This window comes from Manis pentadactyla, chromosome 18, assembly GCF_030020395.1.
Source record: "Manis pentadactyla isolate mManPen7 chromosome 18, mManPen7.hap1, whole genome shotgun sequence".
NCBI classification, from domain to species: domain Eukaryota; kingdom Metazoa; phylum Chordata; class Mammalia; order Pholidota; family Manidae; genus Manis; species Manis pentadactyla.
The window spans coordinates 8771907-8799774 of record NC_080036.1 but is presented as its reverse complement, the minus strand read 5'-3'; the positions used below and the strand labels follow the sequence as shown (position 1 = coordinate 8799774).

Sequence of the window (27868 nt, the reverse complement as noted above, 5' to 3'; positions counted from 1 at the left end):
AAACAACTGAGTATAAACATGAGCAACTTTTTTCTGAATGCATCTCCTCAAGCAAGGGAAACAAAAGCAAAAATGAACACATGGGACTATATCAAACTGAAAAGCTTCTGTATGGCAAAGGACACCATCAACAGAACAAAAAGACATCCTCCAGTATGGGAGGATATATTTGTAAACGACATATCCGACAAGGGGGTTAACATTCAAAATACATAAAGAACTCACACGCCTCAACACCCAAAAACCAAATAAAGTGATTTAAAAACAGATGGAGGATATGAAAAGACAATTCTCTAAAGAAGAAATTCAGATGGCCAACAGGCACATGAAAAGATGCTCCACATCACTAATTATCAGGGAAATGCAAATTAATACCACAATGAGATAACACCTCACACCAATTAGGATGGCCAGTATCAAAAAGACTAAGAACAACAAATGCTGGCAGGATGTGGAGAAAGGGAGCCCTCCTACACTGCTGGTGGGAATGTAAGCTAATTCAACCATTGTGGAAAGCAATATGGAGGTTCCTCAAAAAACTAAAAATAGATATACCATTTGACCTGGGAATTCCACTCCTAGGAATTTACCCAAAGAATGTAATTTCTCAGATTCAAAAAGACATATGGACCCTATGTTTATTGCAGCACTATTTACAATAGCTACGATATGGAAGCAACCTATGTGGCCATCAGTAGAAGAATGGATAAAAAAGATGTGGTATGGTGTGGGGGATCATAGGGAAAACAGTGTAGCACAGAGAAGGCAAATGGTGAATCTGTGGCATTTTACTACACTAATGGACAGTAACTGCACTCGGGTATGGGTGGGACTTGATAATATGGGTAAATATAGTAACCACTTTGTTTTTTCATATGAAACCTTCGTAAGAGTGTCTATCAATAATACCTTAATAAAAAAATTTTTTTAAAAAGATGTGGTACATATACAGAATGGATGGATATTCAGCCATAAGAAGAAAACAAATCCTACCATTTGCAACAACATGGATGGAGCAGGAGGATATTTTGCTCAGTGAAATAAGCCAGACGGAGAAAGACAAGTACCAAATGATTTCCCTCATTTGTGGAGTATAACAACAAAGCAAAACTGAAGGAACAAAATAGCAACAGACTCACAGACTCCAAGAAGGGACTAGCAGTTACCAAAGGGGAGGGTGGGGGAGGGAGGGAGGGAAGGGAGGAAAAGGGGGATTCAGGGGTATTATGATTGGCACACATGGTGGGGGGGGTGATCAGGGGAAGTCAGTGTAGCACAGAGAAGGCAAATAGTGACTCTATGGCATCTTACTACACTGATGGGCAGTGACTGCAATGGGGGACGGGGGGCCACAATAACAGGGGTGAATATAGTAACCACACTGTTTTTCCTGTGAAACCTTCCTAAGTGTATATCAATAATACCTTAATAAAATACATAAATTAACAAAAAAATAAAATAAAATAAATGACAAAGCAGTAAAAAAAAAAAAAAATACCCACATCAAATAAATAAATAAATAAAGCCCACCCACAGCTTTTTTAATTTCCCAGTGTAGGTAATAAAAAATCCAGACAGCTCCTGGCATGTGACAGTGGATTAAGAGACCTGAATAAAGTCACACCCCCTTTGCACACTCCTGTCCCCTCTATAGCAGCCTTTATGGAAACCCTAAGTCATGAACTAGGGATGGAGCATTATGTTGTGGACCTTGCTAATGCCTTCTTTCCCATTGACAAGGCACAGGAAAGTCAGGAACAGTTTGCTCTGACCATGAGAAGGCCAGCAGTGGACATTCACTGTCCTTCCACAGGGACACCTCGACAGCCCCACCATCTGTCACAGACTTGGAGCCCAGGCCTTGGCAGCATGGGAGAAACCGTCAACAGTGCAGCTGTACCATTATATTGATGATGTCATGCTCATGTTCGATTCTCTCTCAGATCTAGAAGGTGCAGCACCTAGACTGCTGCAATATTTACAGGAGAAAGGATGGGCTGTGAACAGTATTAAGGATCAGGGACCTGGTTTGTCAGTAAAGTTCCTGGGGGGTCGTCTGGTCGGGTAAGATCACAGTCATCCCAGAAGCAGTCATAAATAAAGTCCAGGCTTTTGCTAACCCTACAACTGTGGCATTGTTACAAGAGTTTTAGAGTCTTTTAGGCTACTGGAGAGTGTTTATGCCACACTTGGCACAAATTCTGAGGCCCTTATAGTGTTTGGTACAAAAGGGTGTCAAGTGGAAGTGGGATGAGATGTGTGCAGCTCATTTTACCACTGGAAAATGGGCAGTCAAGGCCTTGCAGGCCTTGAGTGTGACAGACCCATCCCATCAAGGCCCTGTGAGCTGGATGTTCATGTGTCTGAAGATGGTTATGGTTGGGGCGTCTGGCAGCAGCTTAAATGAACTCACCAACCTACTGGATTCTGGTCACAACTGTAGAAAGGGGCAGAAGCCTGGCACACCTTAACAAAGAAGCAATTGGATGCCATGGACCACATCTTGCTGGCTATAGAGCCCATTATCGGAACAGCCCCAATAAAGGTAATACCCACCTATCCCCACACAGTGGAGAGGCACAGACGTCTACACTGGCCAAGTGAGGCGTGTACCTACAGCAGCGTAGCACCCTCTCTACTGGCCCCTTGAGTGGAGAACTCCAATGCTTATTGGGGCCAGTGACCTATACCAGTGAAAGGCAAGAAGAATTTGCTTTAGAGCCATTAGTTGCAGAAAGCCCTTATGGGGAGGGAAGAGATCCTATACCTGAAGATGCATGGTACACAGATGGCTCCAGCCATGGGCAGCCCTCAAAAGGGAGGCCATAGCTTTCCATCTTAAGACTGAGACAATATGGATGGAGTGAGGGGAAAAGAAGTCAATAGGCAGAGCTGTGGGCAGTGTGGCTCGTATCAGCCAGGAGCCCTCCCCAGTAGTTGTCTGCACTGACAGCTGGGCTGTCTATTGGGGCTTGACCCTGTGGCTACCGACATGGTATCACACCAACTGGATGCTTGGTCACCAACCCCTTTGGGGACAAGAATTGTGGCAAGACTTATGGGCCTGTGGTCAGACTAAAACAATTACAGTACACCACGTGGCAGGCCATTTGCTGCTGGCATCCCCAGGGAATGATGAAGCAGACACACTGGCCCAGGTGCATTGGCTAGAAGAAAAGCCTGCCTCTGATATGGCCCAATGGTTACACCAGCATTTGTTTCACGCAGTGCAGAAAACTATGTGGGCTGTAGCCCTTCAGTGGGGTCTACCTTTAACCTTTAAAGATGTCAGCAGAGCTTGGCAGGAGTGCATTACGTGCTCTAAAGGGACTTACACTGAGTTCCACAGCCAATACTCCTCAACAGGTAGCAAATAGACTATATTAGGCCTCTGCCTGTGTCAGAAGGGTATTGATATGTCATGACTGATGCAGACACAGCTGCTGGACTTCTGGTTGCTTTTCCTACAAGTTGTATAGACCAGCAAATTACTAAAAGAACCTAGAGTTTCTCTTTGCAGCCTATGGGTAATTGAGTGATCAAGGCACCCACTTTACTGGACATGCACTATAAATGCAACACTTAGGAATAAAGTGAAAATTTCATGTACCATATAATCCTACCAGGACAGGCTTGATAGACAGATACAATGGTTTATTAAAATCTTGCCTGAACTCAGACACCAACAGTTTATGGGGACGGTTAGTCAGCTTATGGACAGTGTTATGGCATTTGAATAAGAAGCCCCAGAAGGGGACATTTAGCCCCATAATGCTGCCTCCCCTTTACAACTGCAAGTAAGAACCAAGGAGGAAATATTGAAGCTGGGATTCGACCACTAGAATAATATCTTGCTGCCAGCATCAAATGCAATAAACCCTGGAGACTCCATTCAATGGACATGGCCTTGGAGATTTTGACACATGGACTGGAGATGGCTGGCCATCCTGGCATCTCGGAGATAAGGCCTGGAAGCTGGTCCTCCTATGTATTCCTGGAGTAACAGCAGAGTGATCCCCAAAGATCACAGTAGTATATCCTAAAAGGCTGTAAGGTAGGAGCTTCTTACCGGGGAGTTTTATGTTATTATCATTATGGCCAGTGCATGCATCTCAAGTAGCAGTATACACAGACCCCTCAGTAACTCCCACAGGGAGAGGGCTAAAAGTGTGATATACTAGACCCAGACCGGACTCCCTTCCTGCCACAGTCCTATCACAGGATTACTCCCTCACATGCATCTTATCTTATGGACAAGATTTGCCTATGTTGGTGTCATTAAAACACAGGTCTTGTCACCCTTAAGGTTAATCTCCACTAACTGTCTGTGTGGCTTGGGCACACACCCTAGCAAAAACTGCTGCATGCTAGGTGTGCGTGGTAAGTGCAAGTCATGGACTCATCTCAGCAGAACTGGTTTGAACACAGCTGGAATGAACACTTGGTGGCAATCAATCTCCTCAGGCTTGAGGATGACTATTACAATCGTTATTTTATTATCTGAATCATAATTTCTATTATTATTTGTATACTGTTACAGCATCTGTTGCTACTGTGGGATCTGGTTACATAAGATGCTCCAGCTTTCTCACATAGGGACCATTGTGGAAGATAGAGGGTGTGCAGTTTGCGAGGTGTGAATCCTGGAGGGGTGAAGGTAGGGAAAATGGAAATTCCATGGCCAGGATTCTCACCTGATCCTAATCTCACCCAATATATATGTATGATAACGTAACTTAGCCTACTATGCAGGTACATGCTTGTATACCTATTGGCAATAAGCCATTACTGTCAGCATTGCTATAAAAAGAGGTTCCCCGGTGTTAAGAGCAGAGCCTATAGAAGAGAGTAAGGGAGCAGGAGAGAGGGGAGCAGAGGCTGGAGGCGAGGGCAGGGCCTGGGGCAGACACTCAGCTGGAGGCAGAAACAGGATTCTAGTGCTTGACCTACCTGCCTGAAAATAAACCTTAGTATGAGCTCCTTTTTACCCCCAACGTTTTGTTGTCGTTTTTCAGTCTGACAAGAGTCCATAGTGAACTTGCCTGTGGCTGAAACCCTCAGGTGAAACAATGTGTCATAACTATGGTTCTGCCCTCAGTGAATTTAGGGCCCACCCGTCTCCCACTCACCAGCAACTGGTGTGTCTTGACCTGTAACAAGCTCTCAGAGTCTCTGTTTCCACAACTGTAAACACAAGAATACCTATCCCATGGGCTGAGTAAGTACACAGAGCCAGGCCTGGCAGGGATGTGTGTGTGCAAAAAGTGCTGCGCATTATTACGTTAAATCTGTGTTCTTCACAGCCTTTCCTCTCACAAATGCAATTGATAAAACTTGTGAAAAAATTTATATTTTTATTGTGGCAATTTACCTTGATTTAATCTCTCAGAATTACACCAAATAACTTGCCTCAAAAACCTAGAAAATAGGAAACCTATAACATTTTAGTTCTCTCTGAATACAGTTAAGAAATAATAAGCCCCTAAAATATCTACCAAACCATTTACTGTTTTCAATCCCACTCAATCTGACTTATGCACTTTCTGGTTTTGGTGGGGATGTGAAGAAGGCTCAAGAAACAAAGATGACATATCTGTACCAGGCACATGGCATCACACTCCCTGACACAACCTATTCTAAAAAGGCAGAGCAAGGCAGAGCATAAATATGAGACCTTAAAGAAGCCCAAGGGCTTTATGATAGATCGATCCTATTTCTAAGATACATTGATATGACAAGGGGTTTAATGCCCCAGACTAGCTACTATGGCTTCTCAGATTTAAATTAAATAAAATGAAAACTTCAGTTCCTTGGACACACTAGCCACATTACAAGTGCTCAGTGGCCACATGTGGCTGGCAGCTACCATTCTGGGGTCAGGTACAGAACATTTCCACCATGTCAGAAAGTCCCACTGGACAAGAGCTACCAAATATTAAAGCCTATTTTAAAACCATAATCATTAAAACCCTATGGTATTAGAGCATAAAGAGTTAGATTGATGCAACAGAGAAGAGTATATAAATGGACCCAAATACATACAAGAAATTAAAATAAGATAAAAGTGGTTTACAAATCATCAGGAAAAAGATGGATTATTCAATAAATGATACTGAGCAATGTGCTTCCCAACTAGGAAAGAAATCAAGTCTGATCCCTTACATCAAGTTAAATCCCAGATGGCTCAAAAATGTAAATACAAAGATAAAAATCATTAAAAATGATTATAAGAAACTAGGGAGAATTTCTTTAAACAGTGTCATCTAGGTGCACATTTTCTCAACATACAAAGTCCAGAAGGCATACATGAAAAAACTGGCAGATCTGGCTTCATAAAAATTAGAAACCTCTAAATGGCAAAAAATGTCAAGATGATGACAAAAAGCAAATTGGAGGAAAAATTGCAGTACATATGAAGGGCAGGGACTTGTTTTACAAGGGGTCCTTCCAAACTGACATCCATTAAAATAAAAGCACATGCAAGGCACAGTATGACGTGGACAGCAGCACCTTCCTTGCACAGAAGGCCCGCATGATGCAGCCCGGGGCTCACCTGTGGGTAGGCAGTTCCCATGCCAGACAGCACAGCCGAGAGCACGTCCCCGCCTTTCTCCCCTGCCCGGCTGCACACGGACAGCTTGAGCAGGTCCACCACGACGCGGGTGTCATCTGCAACCAGCAGACTGGTGAACTCATCCAAAGACTGAGGTTCTGGGCCTGACGTTTTATTTTGGCTTTCAACATCCTAAAAAGTTCAATAGTTAAAATGAGGAATGATATGTTAAGAGATAAACTACCACCAGTTTACTGATACACTCAAAGGATATGTTACTACCAATGATGAATAAGAGACTTTATGAAGCATTTAAGACTATGAAACACCTAATTAAGAAATGACAGGCCCCTAAAATCTCCATGTACTACAGTTCGAAGACCAATTAACTGTTTTACAAATTACCAACAGCATTTGGCAAAAGGATGCCTTAAACTATAAAGAAATGCCTTAAACCATATAAAATCTTCCCCATACCCGTAAGATATGCTTGGGAATTTCCTATCAATTTAATCTGCACACTGTACTTTTATATATTTTATCTAGATCCTCTCCATAATTCATTCCTAGAATGTGATTTAAAGTGACTCACTGACAAGAAACACATCATCATGTCTTGTTCCCTGTGTTCTTTGGAAAAGAAAACAGATGAGTCTTCTTCCTATTCCCCTTTCACAGTCCTTCAGCAATGACACACCACACCTGTGACCAGTCACCACTCTTCTCTTCCAGAGAGGGAAAGAGCCCCTGCCTGCCTGTCTCTCTACCTCCCACCCTGTGAGATGCCCCACCCAGACAGCACCCCACAAGCTGCTGTTGGCCACACTAGAGTCCCTTGGAGCCCGGCAGTGGGGATGGGCTGACAGAAAGGAAATCCCCCAGCACTGGAGCTCAGCGGGAGAGGGAATCATTGAGACCCTGTGCTGAAGGGAGGAGGACTCAGGCCCTCCCAGTGCCCCAGGCAGAGTCTGCCTAGCAAGAGGTAGCACAAGATGCCAGGAGTGCCTGTTCTCATCTCTCTTGCTTTCTGAATCTCAGCAAAATGAGAGTCAACTCCTTCTATAAACAGAAACATGCTGGGGGAAGACCAAGACACTCTGAGGAAACTTTAGGGCAAGGTGACCCATCCCTTGTGCAGATTCCACTGTCTTTGGCCCTGCTAACCACACCTCTCTAAGGAACACAGTCTTTCTTAAAGAAACAGACCCTGATCCAACCTCTGCGGAATTTTTAAGTGAAATTCATTGGAAATGATGACATTACAGAATCTCAGTCACTGAAGAGCAACAAAACTACTCAGTGGAATATATTAATCACATATAACATCTTTGGTCTTTCAACTGAAATAGTACTAACATTATTTTAGTGGGGGTGTTAAGAAAAGCAGAGCTTAAGTCTAGAAGAATTTCAAAAAAAAGAACATCACTAGTTGAATATCCCTGAATGTGAATTGTAGCTCAATACTAACATTAAAAGTACTCTGCCATTATTTATGAATCAAACCAAAACTGAAATGATAGGAACTTAGGGACATAATCTGGATAATGCCTGTGTTTTATAAATAAATTTGTAGGAAAGAAATAACATTCCTTTTCTACCTAAAAGCAAAAATTTTGCATAATTCAGAATAATTTGTTTTAAACCTTCATCCTAGGAGACTGCCAAATATCAGAAAGTGAGTCTAGACAATTTATAGTGATTTTCTTATTATCACAATGAATAATTTCCATATGATATATTTTTCCAGCAATAACAGTATAATAAATCGAACATTTCCAACTGTAATTGAAATACTGTGTTGTGCCTCTGTCCACACGTGGAGGGTATGCTGGTGAGGGAGAGTATGAGCAAGCGGAGATGGCCTGGCGTGGGGAGCACTGGAGAGAGCTGGGGAGGGAGTCCACATGGGGGCTGGGCTGATGTGCTAGAGCCCAGCCATGTGGAAGGTGTCCCCATTTTGGGCAAGCTAGCATGGTGGGGTGGGGGTGGTCACAGATCAGGCAGAGTCGAAGGCCATTCCTATGGAGGGCAGACTGGTTTTGAGAGCCAGAAACTGTTCAGAGGAAGAAAGGCGCCCATGCTGGGGAGAGTGGCAGCCAGGACAAGAGGCTGGCTACCTAAAAGGAAATAGGTAAACTATCGGTAACAGGAGCCGGGTTTCTCATTTTCAGAGGAGAGAATTAAAAATACAGAAAAGGAGAAAACTGGAATGAATCCTGTGCAGTTATTAGAATTGACTATACTGCTGTGAACTGGTGGTTTTCAATATACTGTATTTATATAATGAAATCAACAGTAATGTACACACACACACACACACACACACACACACACACACTTATTCCCAATATCTGTCCACTAAAGAGCTTCTGAACAGCAACACCATAACAGCAATGAGCACACAAAAGCCCAGATCTTGGCTTCCAAATACCAGTCTCCACAAAAATGAACCAAGACTTCTTAAAGAAACATCTGATTTCTGTGCTGGAGCATAAAACATCTTCTTGAGCCTAGAATTTTGGGTTGTGCCAGAAAGCAAGGAAACACCCAAAGAATGATGGGAACATTTTACAAGGTTGACAGGTAAAATCCTACTACAGAAGAATTAACACCGACCTTTCACAAACTATTCTAAAAAACCAGATAAGTAAAGAACACTGCCAAACTCATTCTATGAGGCCAGTATTATTCTGATACCCAAGCCAGGCAAAAATAGCACAAGAAAACTACAGATCGGCATTCCTAATAAAATAGGTGCGAAATCCTCAACAAAATAACAAAGCAATCCTGTAATATATAAAAGGATTATACACCTCAAATATAGAAAGAGGGAGAATAGGGATAAACCCTGTGGTTTTGGACTGGAATAGAAAGTATTGTTTTGAACTGCTCATGGTTTTTATTACAGAGGTAAGATGATAAAAGAAGAAGAAATACATGCTCATGTGCAGGTGGTCTGTTTGCTGAGAGGGCCTAGACCAAGGACACCCTGCAGCAAACATCTTACCAACCTTCCAGATCTCGTTTCTAATTCTATGATCCACTAATGGGAACCAGGGCTCCTTGGAGAAACAGCTGATTCCAGGGAAAGTGAAAGATAACTATGGAGCACAACTATTGTGCCAGAAAACAAGGAAGGTGCTCAAAGAATTATGAGGACATGTCAGAAGGACAAAGGAACCAGCAACAATGGCTCCCAATGGCTAAGTCTGGGGCAATTTGGTTGTCAAATGATGACAGTAATATATGTCATTATTTAAGGAAAGCAGTATCCCATACATCTATACCAATACAGACAGACTGACAGACAGGCAAGATGAGAAGGGAACATTCTGCCTTACAGGAGAACAGCAACAATTAGATTGCAAAAGGAAATGATGAAATTTGAAAAATCACCATGTGACAACTATCACAATAATAGTGAATTCAGCTAGAATCATCAATAGACACTAAAAACCACAGAGTGAAAATGTGAGGAAGAACAAGGTATTTATTGGTATTTATAGTCTCAAAGTATCTCCCCAGGAATATTTAGTAACACATTTTTATTAACTTCCAGTGGACAAACTAACAGGTACTCTTAACCAAGTAGTAAAAATTAACATCCCCAGGAACAAAGCAAGTCAACAATGCACACACCACAACGGGATGCACTGAAAAGAACTCAGCATCATTCCTTTGGAATTTCTGTTGAAAGGAAGGATGTGCATATTAAAGAGTCATCACCCACCCTGGTTTGAGCCCTTGACTATCTATAAAGGAAACTATTGGGACAATGAACAAAATCTGAGTAGGTCTGTGGATTGAAAAGTAACCCTGGATCAGTGTTAATGCCCTGACACTCAGGATACACACACAGAAGTGCTGAGCGGACAGGAACTGTGCCCTGCAGCTCTCCTGCCAATGGCTGAGAAATGCTCACACCTGGAGAACTAAGTGAACGGAATATGGGAGTAGACAGTACTGTGACTCTGTGTGCTGTTTCTGCAACTTCTGTGTACATTTGAGATCACTCCAAAATGAAACACAAAGAGGAACGCCCCATAACCTCTTTGGCTTTGGTCATGGTTTCTGCAATGATGCTGGCGGCTCCTGGGTCATCTGTTACTGGGATGAACGGCCGAGAAGAAGCTGAAGAAGCAGAAGGAGTCACTGCAGAGGGGGTCACAGCATCCTCAGAGATGATCTGGTTTAAGAATACACAAGAGGACGCCTCAGCAACATGGCACACTCCCCACATACTCCAAAGGCCTTATCTAAAACTCCTGGGGCCATTTGGAATGTTCCAGATCTTACAGAGGTAACAAGGCACTTACACCACCAGCTCCAGAGGGGTCTGGGCAGCCTGCAAAGTCAAGCACATTCATATTCCTAAGAAAACTCATTAATATTCACAACAGGTCCCACAAAGGAGACAAAAATGAGCTCATATCTCTTCAAGATGTTTTTTTCTCCAAAATAAGTCAAAAAACTTTTGGCTTTCAGAGCTTTAAGGTTTCAGAATTGTAGAGAAAGGATTATAGATTAATGATAAAATTATTATCATTTAGCAATTTTTAAAAGAATAAATCTATTTCTACTTAAGCACTAAAAAAGCTCCTTTTTAAATAGAATACTTTCTAACTCAAGCCAAAATCATACAGCAGTAGGCACAAAAAACACTCAGAGAATGACTTAATTTTCCTAGACTTTCTCCTAGACTTTCCTACCTTTCCTTTCTGTTCTAATACTACTTTATTGCTTTACCGTTTCCTTTTACCTCTCCTCTCTTTTCTTGCCATGGATTTGGACTCAGCCTGTCTTCACCATCAACAGCCAGCATACACTCGTCTCCATTCACAGGACTGGCCGTGGCAGACGCATCAGTAGCAGGTGCCGAGGAGGAGAATGAAGGACACTCCACTGGGGCGATCATGCTGGCTGGCATCAGGGCCCCGACCACAACATCTCTGCCAGGAGAGAAAGCCAGGCCTGCTATGAGCCGCTAACCACTGCAGAACTGCACAGAGGGACCCGTGCTTGCTGAAGGACTCCATTGTTATTACAGAGTACATATAAGACTTTCGGTTATATACAGAACATTATTACTATGTGTTCATCAGCTGAAAGCTAAGATGTTTACTCCTGATCTTATTTATCTGAATGACAACAGTGATGGCAGAGGAAAACTGCCAAACATAAACATCAGAGCAGAATAAACCCTCTAGACTTCCCTGAGAACTCTGCACAGGTTGTTGTTAGAGTGATTTTGCATTTACTGAAAGCCATGAACCAAGGGCGCCCCACATGAAGCAGCAAGTGCTAACTGTCCTCTCAGCAGCCCAGTTTGCCTTTGGTCTGAAACTAACATTTCTGTGTAAGTCTTTATTCCGACTCATCACGTCCACAACCATGGCACACTGATGGATGGGCAACTTACATAGGCTGTGAGATAACAGCACCAAATGCTGGAAAAGTCAGCACTATCAAAATCCTGCCTTATCAAGTGTGAGTGAAGAGGATTACATGTGGCCTTAAACATGATTACGTACCAGTATCAATTAATTCTTCCTGTCATCCCCCAAATATTAACACTAAGAGTTTATTGGCCATAAAGAATAACAAAAATGTCCTTTAACTTGGTTTTGTGATTCATAGCTCAACGCTTATTTCATTTCTTTCATTTCTTTAACTCACAGATACCATTATTCACTATCAAAGAGTATGTGATCTAAAACCCAGAGTACTTAAAGAAAATAACACAACATTCTTGAGACATTTGAATCAAAAAATTACAAAACCCCAAAGTTTCCATAACTGCACAATGACAGAGTTAGCTAACAAGCCTACCTGGCATACATGATTTGCAGTGCTGTAAGTATATGAGATAAGGCCTGCTGTTTGGCCAAATTTCCATCCAATGACAGGAGAATCTTGGCAAGGGAAGGGCGATTTGGTTTAGAATTATTTGCACCACTGATTTTATTACTGGCAGCAGAAGAATCAATATCTGAAGGCACACCTGAAAAAAGGAAAATAAAATTTGGGTTCAATTTTTAAGATCACAGTTTACTCTATTTCAATAATATGACCTTTCACAGTTTAGTTCCCAAAATCATTGAAATCTGCATTTTGCTACTTCACAGATTAGGCATTAGGTTCATTAATGGTTTTTCATAATTTAAAAAAATTCACTTATATTATCTTATCTATACCTCTAGAAAGAAACCGTTTCAAACAAAGGTTCCATTTAATTACAAAAAGATGCAGATACTTTTGAAAAATGCACTCATAACAATATGTTATAAATATGTAAGCTGTGAAAATAATTAAACTACCTTTACTTACTTAATACTGAAATGCAAGACAAAAAATAATCCAAAACAGTGGAAAGAAGACAAGACACTCACCAAAAAACAGTCTTATTGGGCACACGCTCCAGCTCACTGTCCTGGGAGTTCCCAGGCCTTGGCAGAGAGAGGGGAACGAGGGGGAGCCCAGTGGTCTCCATCAACAGAGGAAGGAGAACTCAAGAGTTCACAGGGCAGAACCAGAGAAGTGGCCCAGCTTGTGGCCTAGAGATGTGCAGGTGCCCTCACTCACCCTAGCTGAGGAGGCCGCAAAAGTGATGGGCACCTATGTGAACAAGAACTGCCCGAAGCCAAAGAATGAACTGTGTGAAAGGAGTGGAGACCCAGCACACGGGCCAGAAGAACAGAGGGCTCCACCCAGTGCCTGCTCCCGCCAGACTGGCAGGGAGACATCACACTCCATAGAGCACTGAGCAAAAGACTGAGAAGGGTACTGCCTCAGTGGTGGGGAATAAATAGCCCCCGGCTAACATCAGGCCTGAATCCACTTAACAAATTCAAAAACAAGACAAACAGTTTCAGGTTAACTTTACTACATCCAAGCTCAAGAAGAGTGACAGACACAGAAAATCTCCAGCAACATCCAGAGTAGAATTCATATATTATGAATTCCAAAAGTTACCAGGAAGGCAGAATGGCAGTAAGACAGGGAAATACCACCCACTTCAGAAATAAGAAGAAAACCCTATGCATCTATAAACCTGAGAAATGGACACAGACATCAGAATCAGGATCAAGAGAATTAAAACACTTATTACATCTATTCTCCATATGTTCAAGAAGAGAATGAGAGACATGAGGGACATAAAAGTAACCAAGTCTAATTTCTACAGAAGAAACTACAATGTCTGAGGTTAAATAGTTTGGTGATGTTAACAGCACATTAGGAAATGAAGAAAAGACTAGCAAGTGAGTTGAAGACACAGCAACAGGAACCACTCAAATGAAACAGAGACAAGAAAGTAAAAAAATGAAAAGACTGAGAGGGAGAGGAGCCAAGATGGCAGTGTGGGTAGGGCAGCAGAAATCTCCTCCCAAAAACATATATTTTTGAAAAGACAACAAATACAATTATTCCTAAAAGACACCAGAAGACACAGGACAACAGCCAGGCTTCATCTACATCTGCGAAAACTCAGCACCTCATGAAGGGGGTAAGATACAAGCCGCGGCCCGGCGAGACACGAGCGCCCCCCACTGCAGCTCCCAGTGGGAGGAGAGGAGTTGGAGTGGGGAGGAAGAGGGAGCCCAGGACTGCTGAACACCAAGCCCCAGCCATCCGCACCGGAGCGCAGACACACAGTGCATGGTGTGCTGGATATTAGAGAAACGGAACAGTAAAAACTGCAAGCGGGTCCCTGCAGCTGGCGCCCCTGGGACAAAACAAAAGCGAGTGCTTTTTAAAAGTCCTAAAGGGACAGGGGACACACAGCTGGATGGAAGTGTCCCAGCACACTCAGCCCAGCAGCTGGGAATCCCGGGGAACTCCAGGTGCCCCAGACCCCTGGGAGGCAGCGCAGCTCTGAAGCCCATCACGGCAATAAACAAGCTCCCATCCATTCCCCCTACGGCGTGGCCCCGCCATAGCAGGGGAGCAGCCGGAGAGCAGCCGCGCCCAAAGCAACCACCCAGAGCCTCCTCTGCAGCTGCCCAAGCCAGCCTCAGAGTCCCTGACGGTGAGCACAGACACAGGAAGCTGGGAAAGGGTGCCAAGGGTCGCCGTTCTTACAGGAGAGCACACGTGGCATGCCTGCCTCTCACCACAGGGCTCTGGGCTGCTCCGATGGCTGCCCGGCCCGTGGCGGCTCAGTAAATAAAACAGGAATGTGCTCCAAGGAGGGCAAGGTGACAGCAAGCAGGAAGGGACTTTGTTCTCCCAGCTGACACACACACCAACTGCTCACCACTACCTCTATCGCCATGAAAAGGCAGAAGAACTTCATCCAGTCCAGAATCACAAAGACAACCCCTGAGAGGGAAAGGGAGCCTAGGGAGACAGATTTAACTAATCTTCCTGAAAAAGACTTCAAAATAAAGGTCATAACCACGCTGATGTACCTGTAGGGAGATATGGAAGAGCTAAAGGATCAAGTTAGGAGGGAGAACACAGAAATAAAACAATCTCTGGAAGGACTTAAGAGCAGACTGGATGATGTGCAAGAGGCCGGTAATGGACTAGAAATCAGAGAACAGGAACACAGAGAAGCTGAGGGAGACAGACATAAAAGGATCTCCAGGAATGAAAGAATATTAAGAGAACTGTGTGACCAATCAAATGGAACAATATTTGCATTATACGGATACCAGAAGAGAGAAAAAGGGATAGAAAGTGTATTTGAAGAAATAATTGCTGAAAACTTCCCCAAACTGGGAGAGGAAATAAGTCTCTCAGACCATGGAAGCCCACAGAACTCCCAACACAAGAGACCCAAGGAGGACAACTCCAAGAAACGTACTAATTAAAATGGCAAAGATCAAGGACAAGGACAGAGTATTAAAGGCAGCCAGAGAGAGAAAAAAGGTCACCTACAAAGGAAAACCCATCAGGCTATCATCAGACTTCTCGACAGAAACCTTACAGGCCAGAAGAGAATGGCATGATATATTTAATGCAATAAAACAGAAGGGCCTTGAACCAAGGATACTGTATCCAGCACGGCTATCATTTAAATATGAAGGAGGGATTAAACAATTCCCAGACAAGAAAAAGTTGAGGGAATTTGCCTCCCACAAACCACCTCTATGGGATATTTTAAAGGGACTGCTCCAGACGGAAGCACTCCTAAGGCTAAATAGATGTCATCAGAGAGAAAATATAATCACAATAAAGAAAGCAGACAAACCAAATACTAACTAAAGGCAAAAAATAAAATCAAATAGTCACAAAAGCAGTCAAAGGGAAAACAAAAGAGCACAGACAAAAATACCTAACATATAAAGAATGGAGGAGGAGGAATAAGAAGGGAGAGAATCAAAGAATCATCAGACTGTGTTTATAATAGCTCAATAAGCGACAAGTTAGACAGGTAGATAGTAAAGAAGCTACCATTGAAACTTCCGTAACCATGAATCTAAAGCCTGCAATGGCACCAAGTACAAATCTTTCAATAATCACCCTAAATGTCAATGGACTGAATGTACCAATCAAAAGACACAGAGTAACAGAATGGAGAAAAAAGCAAGACCCATCTATATGCTGCTTACAAGAGTCTCCCCTCAAACTCTAACACATACACAGACGAAAAGTCAAGGGATGGAAACAGATATTTCATGAAAACAATAGGGAGAAAAAAGACGGTGTTGCAGTACTACAATCAGACAAAATACACTTCAAAACAAAGAAAGTAACAAGATATAAAGAAAGACATTACACAAAGATAAAGTGGTAGTTCCAACAAGAGGATAAAACCATTATAAATACATATGCACCCAATACAGGAGCACCAACATATGTGAAACAAACACTACAAGAATTAAACTCAAAAACATTAAAATAGAAATACCACTTGGCCCAGGAATTCCACTTCTAGGAATTTACCCTAATAGAGCAACCCAGTTTGAAAATGACAGATGCACCCCTATGTTTATCACAACACTATTTACAATAGCCAAGAAATGGAAGCACCCTAAGTGTCCATCAGTAGATGATGGATAAAGAAGATGTGGTACATATACACAAGGGAGTATTACTCAGCCATAAGAAGAAAACAAATCCTACCATTCGTAACACGGATGGAGCTAGAGGGTATTATGCTCAGTGAAATAAGCCAGGCGGAGAAAGACAAGTACCAAATTATTTCACTCATATGTGGAGTACAAGAACAAAGAGAAAATTAAAGGAACAAAACAGCAGTAGAATGACAGAACCCAAGAATGGACTAACAGTTACCAAAGGGAAAAGGACTGGGAAGGATGGGTGGGAAGGGAGGGATATTGGGGGGTGTGTGGGGAAAGAAAGGGGGCATTCGATTACCATGTATAATGTGGGGAGAGGCATGGGAAGGGCTGTGCAACACAGAGAAGACAAGTAGTGATTCTACAGCATCTTACTATGCTGATAGACAGTGACTGTAATAGGGGTTGTGGGGGGGACTTGGTGATGGGGTGAACCTAGTAAACATAATGTTTCTCATGTAATTGTAGATTAATGATAACAAAAAAAAGAATTAAAGGAGGAAATAGAATGCAATGCATTCATTTTAGGAGACTTTGACACCACTCACTTCAAAGGACAGATCCACTGGACAGAAAATAAGTAAGGACACAGAGGCACTGAACAACACGCTAGAGCAGATGGACCTAATAGACATATATAGAACTCTACACCCAAAAGCAGCAGGATACACATTCTTCTCAAGTGCACATGGAACATTTTCCAGAAGAGACCACATACTAGGCCACAAAAAGAGCCTCAGTAAATTCAAAAACATTAAAATTCTACCAACCAACTTCTCAGACCACAAAGGCATAAAACTAGAAATTACTTGCACAAAGAAAACAAAAAGGCTCACAAACACATGGAGGCTTAACAACTTGCTCCAAAATAATCAGTGGATCAATGACCAAATTAAAATAGGGATCAAGCAGCATATGGAGACAAATGACAACAACAGTACAAAGCCCCAAATTCTATGGGACGCAGCAAAGCAGTCTTAAGAGGAAAGTATACAGCAATCCAGGCCTATATAAAGAAGGAAGAATAATCCCAAATGAACAGTCTAAAGTCATAATTGTCGAAATTTGAAAAAGAACAAATAAGGCCTAAAGTAAGCAGGAGGAGGGACATAATAAAGATCAGAGAAGAAGTAAATAAAATTGAGAAGAATAAAACAATAGAAAAAAATCAATGAAACCAAGAGCTGGTTTTTTGAGAAAATAAGCAAAATAGATAAGCCCCTAGTCAGACTTATTAAGAGAAAAAGAGAATCAACACACATCAACAGAATCAGAAACGAGAAAGGAAAAATAAGGATGGACCCCACAGAAATACAAAGAATCATTAGAGAATACTATGAGAATCTATACGCTAACAACCCGGAAAACCAAGAAGAAACGGACAACTTCCTAGAAAAATACCACCTTTCAAGAATGACCAAGGAAGAAACAGAAAATCTAAACAGACCAATTACCAGCAACAAAATTGAAGTGGTAATCAAAAAACTGCCCAAGACCAAAATCCCCAGCCCAGATAGGTTTACCATGGAATTTTATCAGACATACAGGGAAGACATAATACCCATTCTCCTTAAAGTTTTCCAAAAAATAGAGGAGGAGGGGATACTCCCAAACTCATTCTATGAAGCTAACATCACCCTAATACCAAAACTATCAAAGACTCCACCAAAAAAGAAAACTACAGACCAATATCCCTGATGAACGTAGACGCAAAAATACTCAACAAAATATTAGCAAACTGAATTCAAAACTACATCAAAAGGATCATACACCATGACCAAGTGGGATTCATCCCAGGGATGCAAGGATGGTACAACATTCGAAAGTCCATCAACATCATCCACCACATCAACAAAACGAAAGACAAAAACCACATGATCATCTCCATAGATGCTGAAAAAGCATTTGACAAAGGTCAACATCCATTCATGATAAAAACTCTCAGCAAAATGGGAATAGAGGGCAAGTACCTCAACATAATAAAGGCCATCTACAATAAACCCACAGCCAACATTAGATTGAACAGCAAGAAGCTGAAAGCATTTCCTCTGAGATCGGGTACTAGACAGGGATGCCCACTCTTACCACTGATATTCAACATAGTACTGGAGGTCTTAGCCATGGCAATTAGACAAAACAAAGAAATACAAGGAATCCAGATTCGTAAAGAAGAAGTCAAACTATCACTATATGCAAACAACATGATATTGTACATAAAAAACCCTGAAGACTCCACTCCAAAACTACTAGAACTAATATCAGAATTCAGCAAATTTGTTGGATACAAAATTAATACACAGAAACCTGTAGCTTTCATACACACTAACAATGAACTAGCAGAAAGAGAAATCAGGAAAACAATTCTATTTACAATGGCACAAAAAGAATAAAATACCTAGGAATAAACCTAACCAAGGAAGTGAAAGACCTATACCCTGAAAACTACAAGACACTCTTAAGAGAAATTAAAGAGGTCACTAACAAATGGAAACTCATCCCATGCTCGTGGCTAGGAAGAATTAATATCATCAAAATGGCCATCCTGCCCAAAGCGATATACAGATTTGATGCAATCCCTATGAAACTACCAGCAACATTCTTCAATGAACTGGAACAAATAATTCAAAAATTCATATGGAAACACCAAAGACCCCGAATAGCCAAAGCAATCCTGAGAAAGAAGAATAAAGTAGGGGGATCTCACTCCCCAACTTCAAGCTCTACTATAAAGCCACAGTAATCAAGACAATTTGGTACTGGCACAAGAGCAGAGCCACAGACCAATGGAACAGACTAGAGAATCCAGACATTAACCCAGACATATATGGTCAATTAATATTTGATAAAGGAGCCATGGACATACAATGGCGAAATGACAGTCTCTCCAACAGATGGTGCTGGCAAAACTGGAAAGCTACATGTAGGAGAATGAAACTGGACCATTGTCTAACCCCATATACAAAAGTAAACTCAAAATGGATCAAAGACCTGAATGGAAGTCATGAAACCATTAAACTCTTGGAAGAAAACATAGGCAAAAACCTCTTAGACATAAACATGAGTGACCTCTTCTTGAACATATCTCCCCGGGCAAGGAAAACAACAGCAAAAATGAACAAGTGGGACTACATTAAGCTGAAAAGCTTCTGGACAGCAAAAGACACCATCAATAGAACAAAAAGGAACCCTACAGTATGGGAGAATATATTTGAAAATGACAGATCCGATAAAGGCTTGACGTCCAGAATATATAAAGAGCTCACATGCCTCAACAAACAAAAAACAAATAACCCAATTAAAAAATGGGCAGAGGAACTGAACAGACAGTTCTCCAAAACAGAAATACAGATGGCCAACAGACACATGAAAAGATGCTCCACATCGCTAATTATCAGAGAAATGCAAATTAAAACTACAATGAGGTATCACCTCACACCAGTAAGGATGGCTGCCATCCAAAAGACAAACAACAACAAATGTTGGCGAGGCTGTGGAGAAAGGGGAACCCTCCTACACTGCTGGTGGGAATGTAAGTTGGTTCAACCATTGTGGAAAGCAGTATGGAGGTACATCAAAATGCTCAAAACAGACTTACCATTTGACCCAGGAATTGCACTCCTAGGTATTTACCCTAAGAATGCAGCAATCAAGTATGAGAAAGATCAGTGCACCCCTATGTTTATTGCAGCACTATTTACAATAGCCAAGAATTGGAAGCAACCTAAATGTCCATTGATAGATGAATGGATAAAGAAGATGTGGTACATATATACAATGGAACACTACTCAGCCATAAGAAAAGGGCAAATCCAACCATTTGCAGCAACATGGATGGAGCTGGAGGGTATTATGCTCAATGAAACAAGCCAAGCGGAGAAAGAGAAATACCAAATGATTTCACTTATCTGTGGAATATAAGAACAAAAGAAAAACTGAAGGAACAAAACAGCAGCAGAATCACAGAACCCAAGAATGGACTAACAGGTAACAAAGGGAAAGGGACTGGGGAGGATGGGTGGGTAGGGAAGGATTGTGGGGGGGGGAAGTAGAGGGGTATTAAGATTAGCATGCATGGGGGGGTAGGAGAAAAGGGAGGGCTGTACAACACAGAGAAGGCAAGTAGTGATTCTACAACATTTTGCTATGCTGATGGACAGTGACTGTAAAGGGGTTTATAGGGGGGACCTGGTATAGGGGAGAGCCTAGTAAACATAATATTCGTCATATAAGTGTAGATTAGTGATACCAAAAACAAAACAAAACAAAACAAAAAAAGGGCAGTTCCTGTGTGGTAACCTCCAATGAGTTCTACACAAGGGTATAAAGGGCATATAAAAGTGTAGGCAAAGGGTCTGTTTGCGTTTATACAGAAGATCAAAGCCTAATTGGGCTACCCCGAAAATGAACTAAGATACGATATGAAAGAGAACTTCCAACATCAGCACTCTCTGGAAGACTCATGCCAGAAGACGATCATCAAAAAACCCCAACAAAGATCCACGCACTCCTATAGCTGTAGATGCACTCATCCCACCAGCTCCTGGACTTGCCATGGGAATGAAGGAGATATCTAAGCTGGCCTGTGCATACAGTAAAACAACAAATTTGACTGGATCTATACTGTTGGAACTCAATCAAGAATTAGGAGAAGTGCAAATTGTAGCACTCCAAAATCTAACAACTACAGACTATTTACTGTTAAAAGAACATAAGGGATGTGAACAGTCCCCAGGAATGGGTTGTTTTAATTTGTCTGATTTCTCTCAGACTGTTCAAGTTCAGTTGGACAATATCCACCATATCATAGATAAGTTTTCACAAATGCCTAAGGTGCCTATCTGGTTTTCTTGGTTTCACTGGAGATGGCTGGTAATTACAGGTATGCTTTGGTTATGTAACTGTACTCCTATTATGTTAATGTGTGTGCACCATTTAAGTAGTAGCTTAAAACCTATACATGCTGAAGTTACTCTACAAGAAGATATGTCAAAGAAATAATCAATCTTCCCATGTTTTCTTCCGCCTGCTACTTCTATAGCTTTTCTTCTTCCTTCCTAATTACAACCCTTAAATAGAATTTGTGCCTCATATCAAATTTACCGAGTATCATAATTCTTCCAAGTGGTAAAGATACCTCAAGACACATGCTGGGCATAGAAACTACAGGGCATAAATATGCAAAGAAATAAAAAGCTAACCATTTCAAACAATAAGGCTTCTCTCTCACTTACCAACTTAACATTTCCCTGTATGGCCCCGGAAGATGACTGGTTAGCCAGAGATGGGTAAGATTCCTCAAGGGAGGAACAACCTAAGACAGGCACAGTCGCAGGGGGGCCATCAGGTGAGAAATTTGGGATCAACAGAGGTGAGGCTTAGAAACTCACACCCCCTGTTTTGAGAGAAATCTTCTGCATACGTGGATGTTTTATTGCCCTTGTCTAGCTTGGATTAACACACAGTCTACAGGCACACACCTGATCATCTACATTTGCTCTCTTACAACACTAAACTATGTTTTCTACCTTTATCTTGTATCTACCTACCACTTCAGCATTTTATTAAAAATAATAATAATAAAGAGAGAAATGTGGTATCCACATATAAATCAAGTATAAAAACCAAATGAGTATTCATATTTGAACTGACTGTTTATAGTTCATAATGCATGAGCAAAACCGAAAGTTTCTGTGATGACTGCCCTTGTACTGTTCACTATGCAACTTATTCACTATGTAAGAATTTGTTCTCCATGTAAGAACTTGTTTGTTATGCCGCAGAAGATTGGAGACTGACGAAAATCAGGCTTGGGGTGGATTAATGATTGTGCATTGAGCATTGACTCCCCTATACACAATTTTATTGTTGTTAACAACCATTTGATCAATAAATATGAGAGATGCCCTCACAAAAAAACAAAACACAAAACAAAACAAAACAAAAAAAAAGTACACACTTCCAATGGTAAAATAAATAAGTAACCGGGATGTAATGTATAGCATAAGGAATATAGTCAAGATATTGTAACAGCTTGGTAGGGTGATAGCTGGAACCTCGAATTATGTATATAAATGTTGAATCACTATGTTGTACACCTGAAACTAATGTAATGTAATACTGTGTGTCAAGTACCCTTCAATAAAAAATAACTATCTAAAAAAAAATAAAAATAAAAATAAATAAATAAATAAATATGTACAGTTTATTGAATTTTGACTTTACCTAAATAGAGGTTGAAAATACCAAGCAGCCCAACACACTGCCTATACATTTCAAGTAGTCATTATAACGTTTTCTCTGCTTGCAGGCATTGCCGGAGATAACCTGAACCTAATACAAGAATCAGCATCATACTTCCATCTAAAGTTTTCATTCCAGCATGCAGAAATCACAACAGAGTGTCCCATGATTACTCAGTGGCCATGGTTCAGAATGCAGTTAGTATGGTCCTAGAGCTGCTGACCTGGTGGTACTATCAAACATTCTATCTATATTGTGCCATACAGAAGAATCTCATGTAAAATACAAATCCATGGTACCTAAATAGGAAGCACCTAAAGGGTCTCTTGCAGTCTGGAAGAGGACAGGCTCATGGACAGAAGGTGTTGCCACATCAACAGTTGTCCATGCCACACTGTGCGAAGACCCACAAGCCACCCTGGTAATCTTCTGGCCTTCTAAGCCTTGTACAAGTGTGGGTTTCCTATTGACCGTGGTTGTGCCATTGCCCTGCTGGCCGTGGTCATTGTCGCCCCAGGCATATACCTGTTAAGGGGAACAGAAACGAATTTTTCAACATTTCAGTATATCATCTTTAAATTTACTTAAAAATTTTTGCCAATGACTATAAATGAATATTAACATCAATACAATGAATTCATCTATTAATTTTGTTGTGGGAAGCAGGGAGAGTCTCTTCAACTAAGTGCAATAATTATCTTTTCCTTTATTTTGGAAAGCAAATGATCAAAAATAATATACTCACTTTTCGAGTAATTCACTTCTTGGCTTAACATAACTATAAAGTATAATTCATTTTTAATTCATTTGGGTTAAAAAAGTTATCTAATTTGTTGTAATTTTAAAAAATACAACATCCATGAGCCTGTCATGGTATATATAGCCTCTCAAAGCAGAAGAATGAGTAATAGTTGCCAAAGTCAACTCTACTTCTAAAATGAAGTATGTCCATATCCCCAGCACCTATCAATTTCCCAAGCAAAGCCCTGCGAGCACCTCAGCAGTGGAGCACCCTCAATGACTGCACTCTCTCCACCTTTCCACACGGACTTCAGCGTGGGAAGCCCACTCCTCTGAACGATAACATGCATCATTCAGTGACTATCCCGGGTGCCCCCCACCCATGCTGAAGGCTGGGCAGATACACACAGGAGCAAAATGGACACAGCCCATTATCTTGATTCTTCAAATACCAACACTCATCTCATTTCATCACAAGTCACTCTTTCGACACAACAAAACCTTGTCACGATCTCAGCTTACCTGCCCTGCGTCCGTGACTGCCAGGCAGTGCAGGGCCCCAACAGCCACATGAACGATCTTCTTCCCTCTTAGCCCTTCCACCACCTGTGGCTTCCGCACATGCACATCAGAGCCATGGCCCAGCCGGAAGTAATCCCCCTTTCCCCTGTGAGGAAGTTGACAGTGCACATTTTAATATAATGGTTCCAATTTTGCAACGTCCACAGGAAAATGCTCATTGTTTACAGTGTTAGAGCCAATTCAATGGTAACATCACATGCAGTATCAAAGGTCTTTGAATGCCATTAGTTCAATTTAATTAATTCTGTCAACAAGATCCTTAATGGGTGTTTTACTACATTTGAGTTACTGATATAGGTTTTCATATAAAAAGACTGAAAACATGACAACTTCAAGTGCCTCTTATAAGCCCTCTGAGGTACAATTCTTCCTCAATCTGCCTCTGGGTCATGATACTCAAGCAAAGGCCCATCACACCATCCAAGGTCAGATGGGGGGGTGTCCCACTCCTTTTCAATTAATAAACTAAGCTTTCAGAAGAAACACACATGAACATTTTCAGGATCAAAGAAATCAGAAGTCTGTTTTCCACCAATTTGATTATCAGGCTTCTAGGATGGTATGGAAACAGAAGAAACCTTCTACATAAACTTCATCCAATAGGAAAGACAACTTGAGCTAAAATTTCTCTAGTGTTCTTTTCCAAATAATGCAGTTATAATGGGAATTTTTTTCTTATAATCTTGCCACTAATCCAAACTTGAAATAAATAAAAGGGAATAGACACCTGGATGAATAAGAAAATGGAAGTTCTACCATCCCTCCAAGGCACAGACACACTGGCGGGCGACCAGGGGTTCACATACCATGTCCACACTACTCCTGACTTGGTGAGAGCTAAGGAGAACTGAGCTCCACACTCGATCTGGCACACCCCCTGTCCATTCAGCCTCTCGATGTTCTGGGGAATGTTACAGCCTTCACTTCCTCCTCGGCCCAATTTTCCAAAGTCACCATCACCCCAGGAAAATACCAAACCTAGGTTTTAAAAAAAAATACTTCAGACCAGTGCTTTCACGATGTCCATCTACCCAGAAAGGAAGAATCAGGACAGGAGCTCACCTTCATCAGTCAGAGCCAGGGTCTGTGCATCTCTGCTTCCACACGCAACCTGGATTACTCTGTGACCAAGAAGGACTTTCACCTACTCAATTACAAATGTAAAAACAGAATCAAGCACAGGCACTAAGAAAGCAAGGGAAATTTTTTCCACAGACTGAAAGCCAATAATGTACATGTCTTTATGAACTTTCCTGGAGTCAAAGCTTATCTTCTCTTGAAATCAGCAGATGGTAAGCTTTCTAAAAGCAACAAAATGTGTATAATCACCATTTTGGGCTTCAGCTGTGTTGTATTGTCCCCATGTCCCAAGCGGCCATACTCTCCAAGGCCCCAGGTATACAGTTCACCGCTAGAGGTGAGGGCTGCACTATGCGAGCTCCCACAGGCAATGTCACGGATACGTTTGGTTTTCAGTGCCTCTATCAGCCGTGGCTTGTCACTGTTCCTAAATAAGATTAAATAAAATTCCCTATAACCAATCCAGCCTTCTTCAAAAAAGAAATGAAAAAAGGACATCTACACAGATCCACATTTAGCCAAAACAACATCTGTAGATCAACTATCAAATGTTAAAACAGAACTTGTGATGCCAAATCACATTCATATTCAAATATATATATATAAATTCCAGTTCCATTTTCATAAATAACTGATCCTATTTAGTTTCCCGCAAAATTGCTTTCAAAAGGCATCCACTCTTATCATCAGTAACAGTTTCTTGTTAACGCACAATAAAAAAAAATCCTTACATTCTGCTGAAGTGTCCAAGTTTGCCATCATCACCTTCCCCCCAGGAAAACACTTTCCCATCGACAGTCAGAGCCGTAGCGTGCCGGCCACCTGCAACGGCAATGTTCACACAGAGCAAGCTGACAAAAGCTCACAGCATAACCGCCTATTCTGCCTAGCATGTGGTATGTACTCAAGGAATACGGGTTAAATAATTGAGTAAACAGGGTAAAAAAGTACATAAAATAAGTGAACTTTCATTAAACTACAAAGTTCAAATCCTAGAAAGAATTTTACTTACAAGAAGGCAAAATAGTGCTATTTACTAATGGGGTTCCTGCTACGTTAAATATATAAAAGACCAAACTTCAGATGGAAAAAGTGAAAATAAGCACATTTGTGATTAGGAAAATTATCAAATACAGTGGCAGTTAAGCTTTAGAAAAATGCACACCAACAGTGCAATTATTTAAGTGAATGTTCAACACTTACAATTAAGACATTCTACTCTCTTTCCAAAGCATATCATCTCTGCACTTTCCTCAGTGGGTACCATCCTCCCAGGCAAATCACCCCACCTCAGGACAAGAGTGCTCTCTACCGTCATTTATTACTCTGCCACTTGGGTCCCTGCCAGCTCCTGGGACCCCCAGACCCCTAACACTTACTCTGCCCTATTCCTTACCAACAGAATCCATATTATAAGGGCAACCATGTACTCAGCTTTCCAGACTCAAGTGCCCAGAGAGGAGTTGACAGAGATGCTACAGAAGTGAGTGAGGCTTCCAATAAAGTGCTTTAGAGGAGCTGAGTAGAATGGAAGACAGGCCCACCTTGTGCCTGCCTGCAAGGCCATGTTTCAAAGAGGATGGACAGCAGGAAGAGTAGCCGGCACTCCACTCCTCCTGGGCACAGAGCTGCCGTACAGGCCCTAGACCTCACCTCCAGACTTTTATAGAGAGAAAAGCAAAATTCTATCTTACTCAAGCCTTTGTATACTTTGGAAATCTGATGAAAGTTATAGGCTCTTTCCTCAGAAAAATTATGTATATTTAAGCATAAAACGTGGTTATTTCAAAGATGCTATGAACCCAAGATCACATCTCCAAGACTGAAAACCACTCCTGGGAGGGGTATGCCTCATCTGCCTGGAAAGCCAACAACTGCTGGTCTCAACACCCATGTGTGGCAACAATAATTAAACTCTAGACCACCTGGAGATTTGCATTCTCCAATTTTTATTCTTAATAGTACAACTTGAAAAAGAATGCAAGGATACCCTAGGGAAAATGATTTACAGGCCCTAGCTATTTGCAGAGCATAAGCAATAGGCTTTCTACATATGGGTGCCAACTCTGTCCTGGTACCTGAGTGAACGGCCACCTTCTTGACCACATAACTGCTAAGAGCCGTGATCTGCCGAGGGATGGGCACAGTCCCGCTGGAGATGCCGAGACCCAGCCGGCCATTTGTGGCTTCTCCACAGGCGTACACTTTCCCTTCCACAGTCACTAAAAGGAACAAGAGAGGACAACTCACTTTCCACAACATAAAGCCATGTTTTTAGCACTAAGCATATCTTAAATGTTTTTTAAATATTAAAATAATCATACCTGCAAACAAACTTTTAGAACCACCAGCCACCTGTACTACATTCAATGCAGACAATGTCTCAGAGAATGAAGGAACCTTTATCTAGAACAGGATTTTTTAAAAGGAAAAAGATAATTTTATTTACACTTTGAAAATTACAGGTGGCCTTATTAGATGATAAAAGGAACTACTATTGATTTGCATGGTTATATTAACCAATAAAGTTCTTTTTTCTTAGATTACACACTGAAGTATTTTAAGGATAAAAAGGATATACTAAGATTTACTTTAAGGTAAACAGGGGTAGGGGTGGGTAGAAAATTAGGGCAAAAACTGCAACCAG

At 41.5% G+C, this 27868-nt stretch overlaps 1 protein-coding gene across 5 annotated transcripts in view; it reads right to left on the bottom strand.

Annotated features, from left to right (window-relative positions):
• HERC2 (HECT and RLD domain containing E3 ubiquitin protein ligase 2) overlaps positions 1–27868 on the bottom strand; it is a 278650-nt gene that overhangs the window by 52940 nt on the left and 197842 nt on the right. For 4 of the 5 annotated variants that reach the window (XM_036876980.2, XM_036876983.2, XM_057494741.1 and 1 more), the window contains 12 exons: positions 27546–27627; positions 27300–27443; positions 25953–26043; positions 25471–25648; positions 25204–25285; positions 24948–25119; positions 24082–24226; positions 23118–23343; positions 12383–12554; positions 11313–11502; positions 10602–10739; positions 6554–6745 (listed from right to left, as the gene is read on the bottom strand). In XM_036876980.2, coding sequence (XP_036732875.2) covers positions 6554–6745; positions 10602–10739; positions 11313–11502; positions 12383–12554; positions 23118–23343; positions 24082–24226; positions 24948–25119; positions 25204–25285; positions 25471–25648; positions 25953–26043; positions 27300–27443; positions 27546–27627 — 1812 coding nt within the window. The remainder of the gene's footprint in view (positions 1–6553; positions 6746–10601; positions 10740–11312; positions 11503–12382; positions 12555–23117; positions 23344–24081; positions 24227–24947; positions 25120–25203; positions 25286–25470; positions 25649–25952; positions 26044–27299; positions 27444–27545; positions 27628–27868) is intronic. The other variant, XM_036876984.2, reaches the window with a different exon arrangement.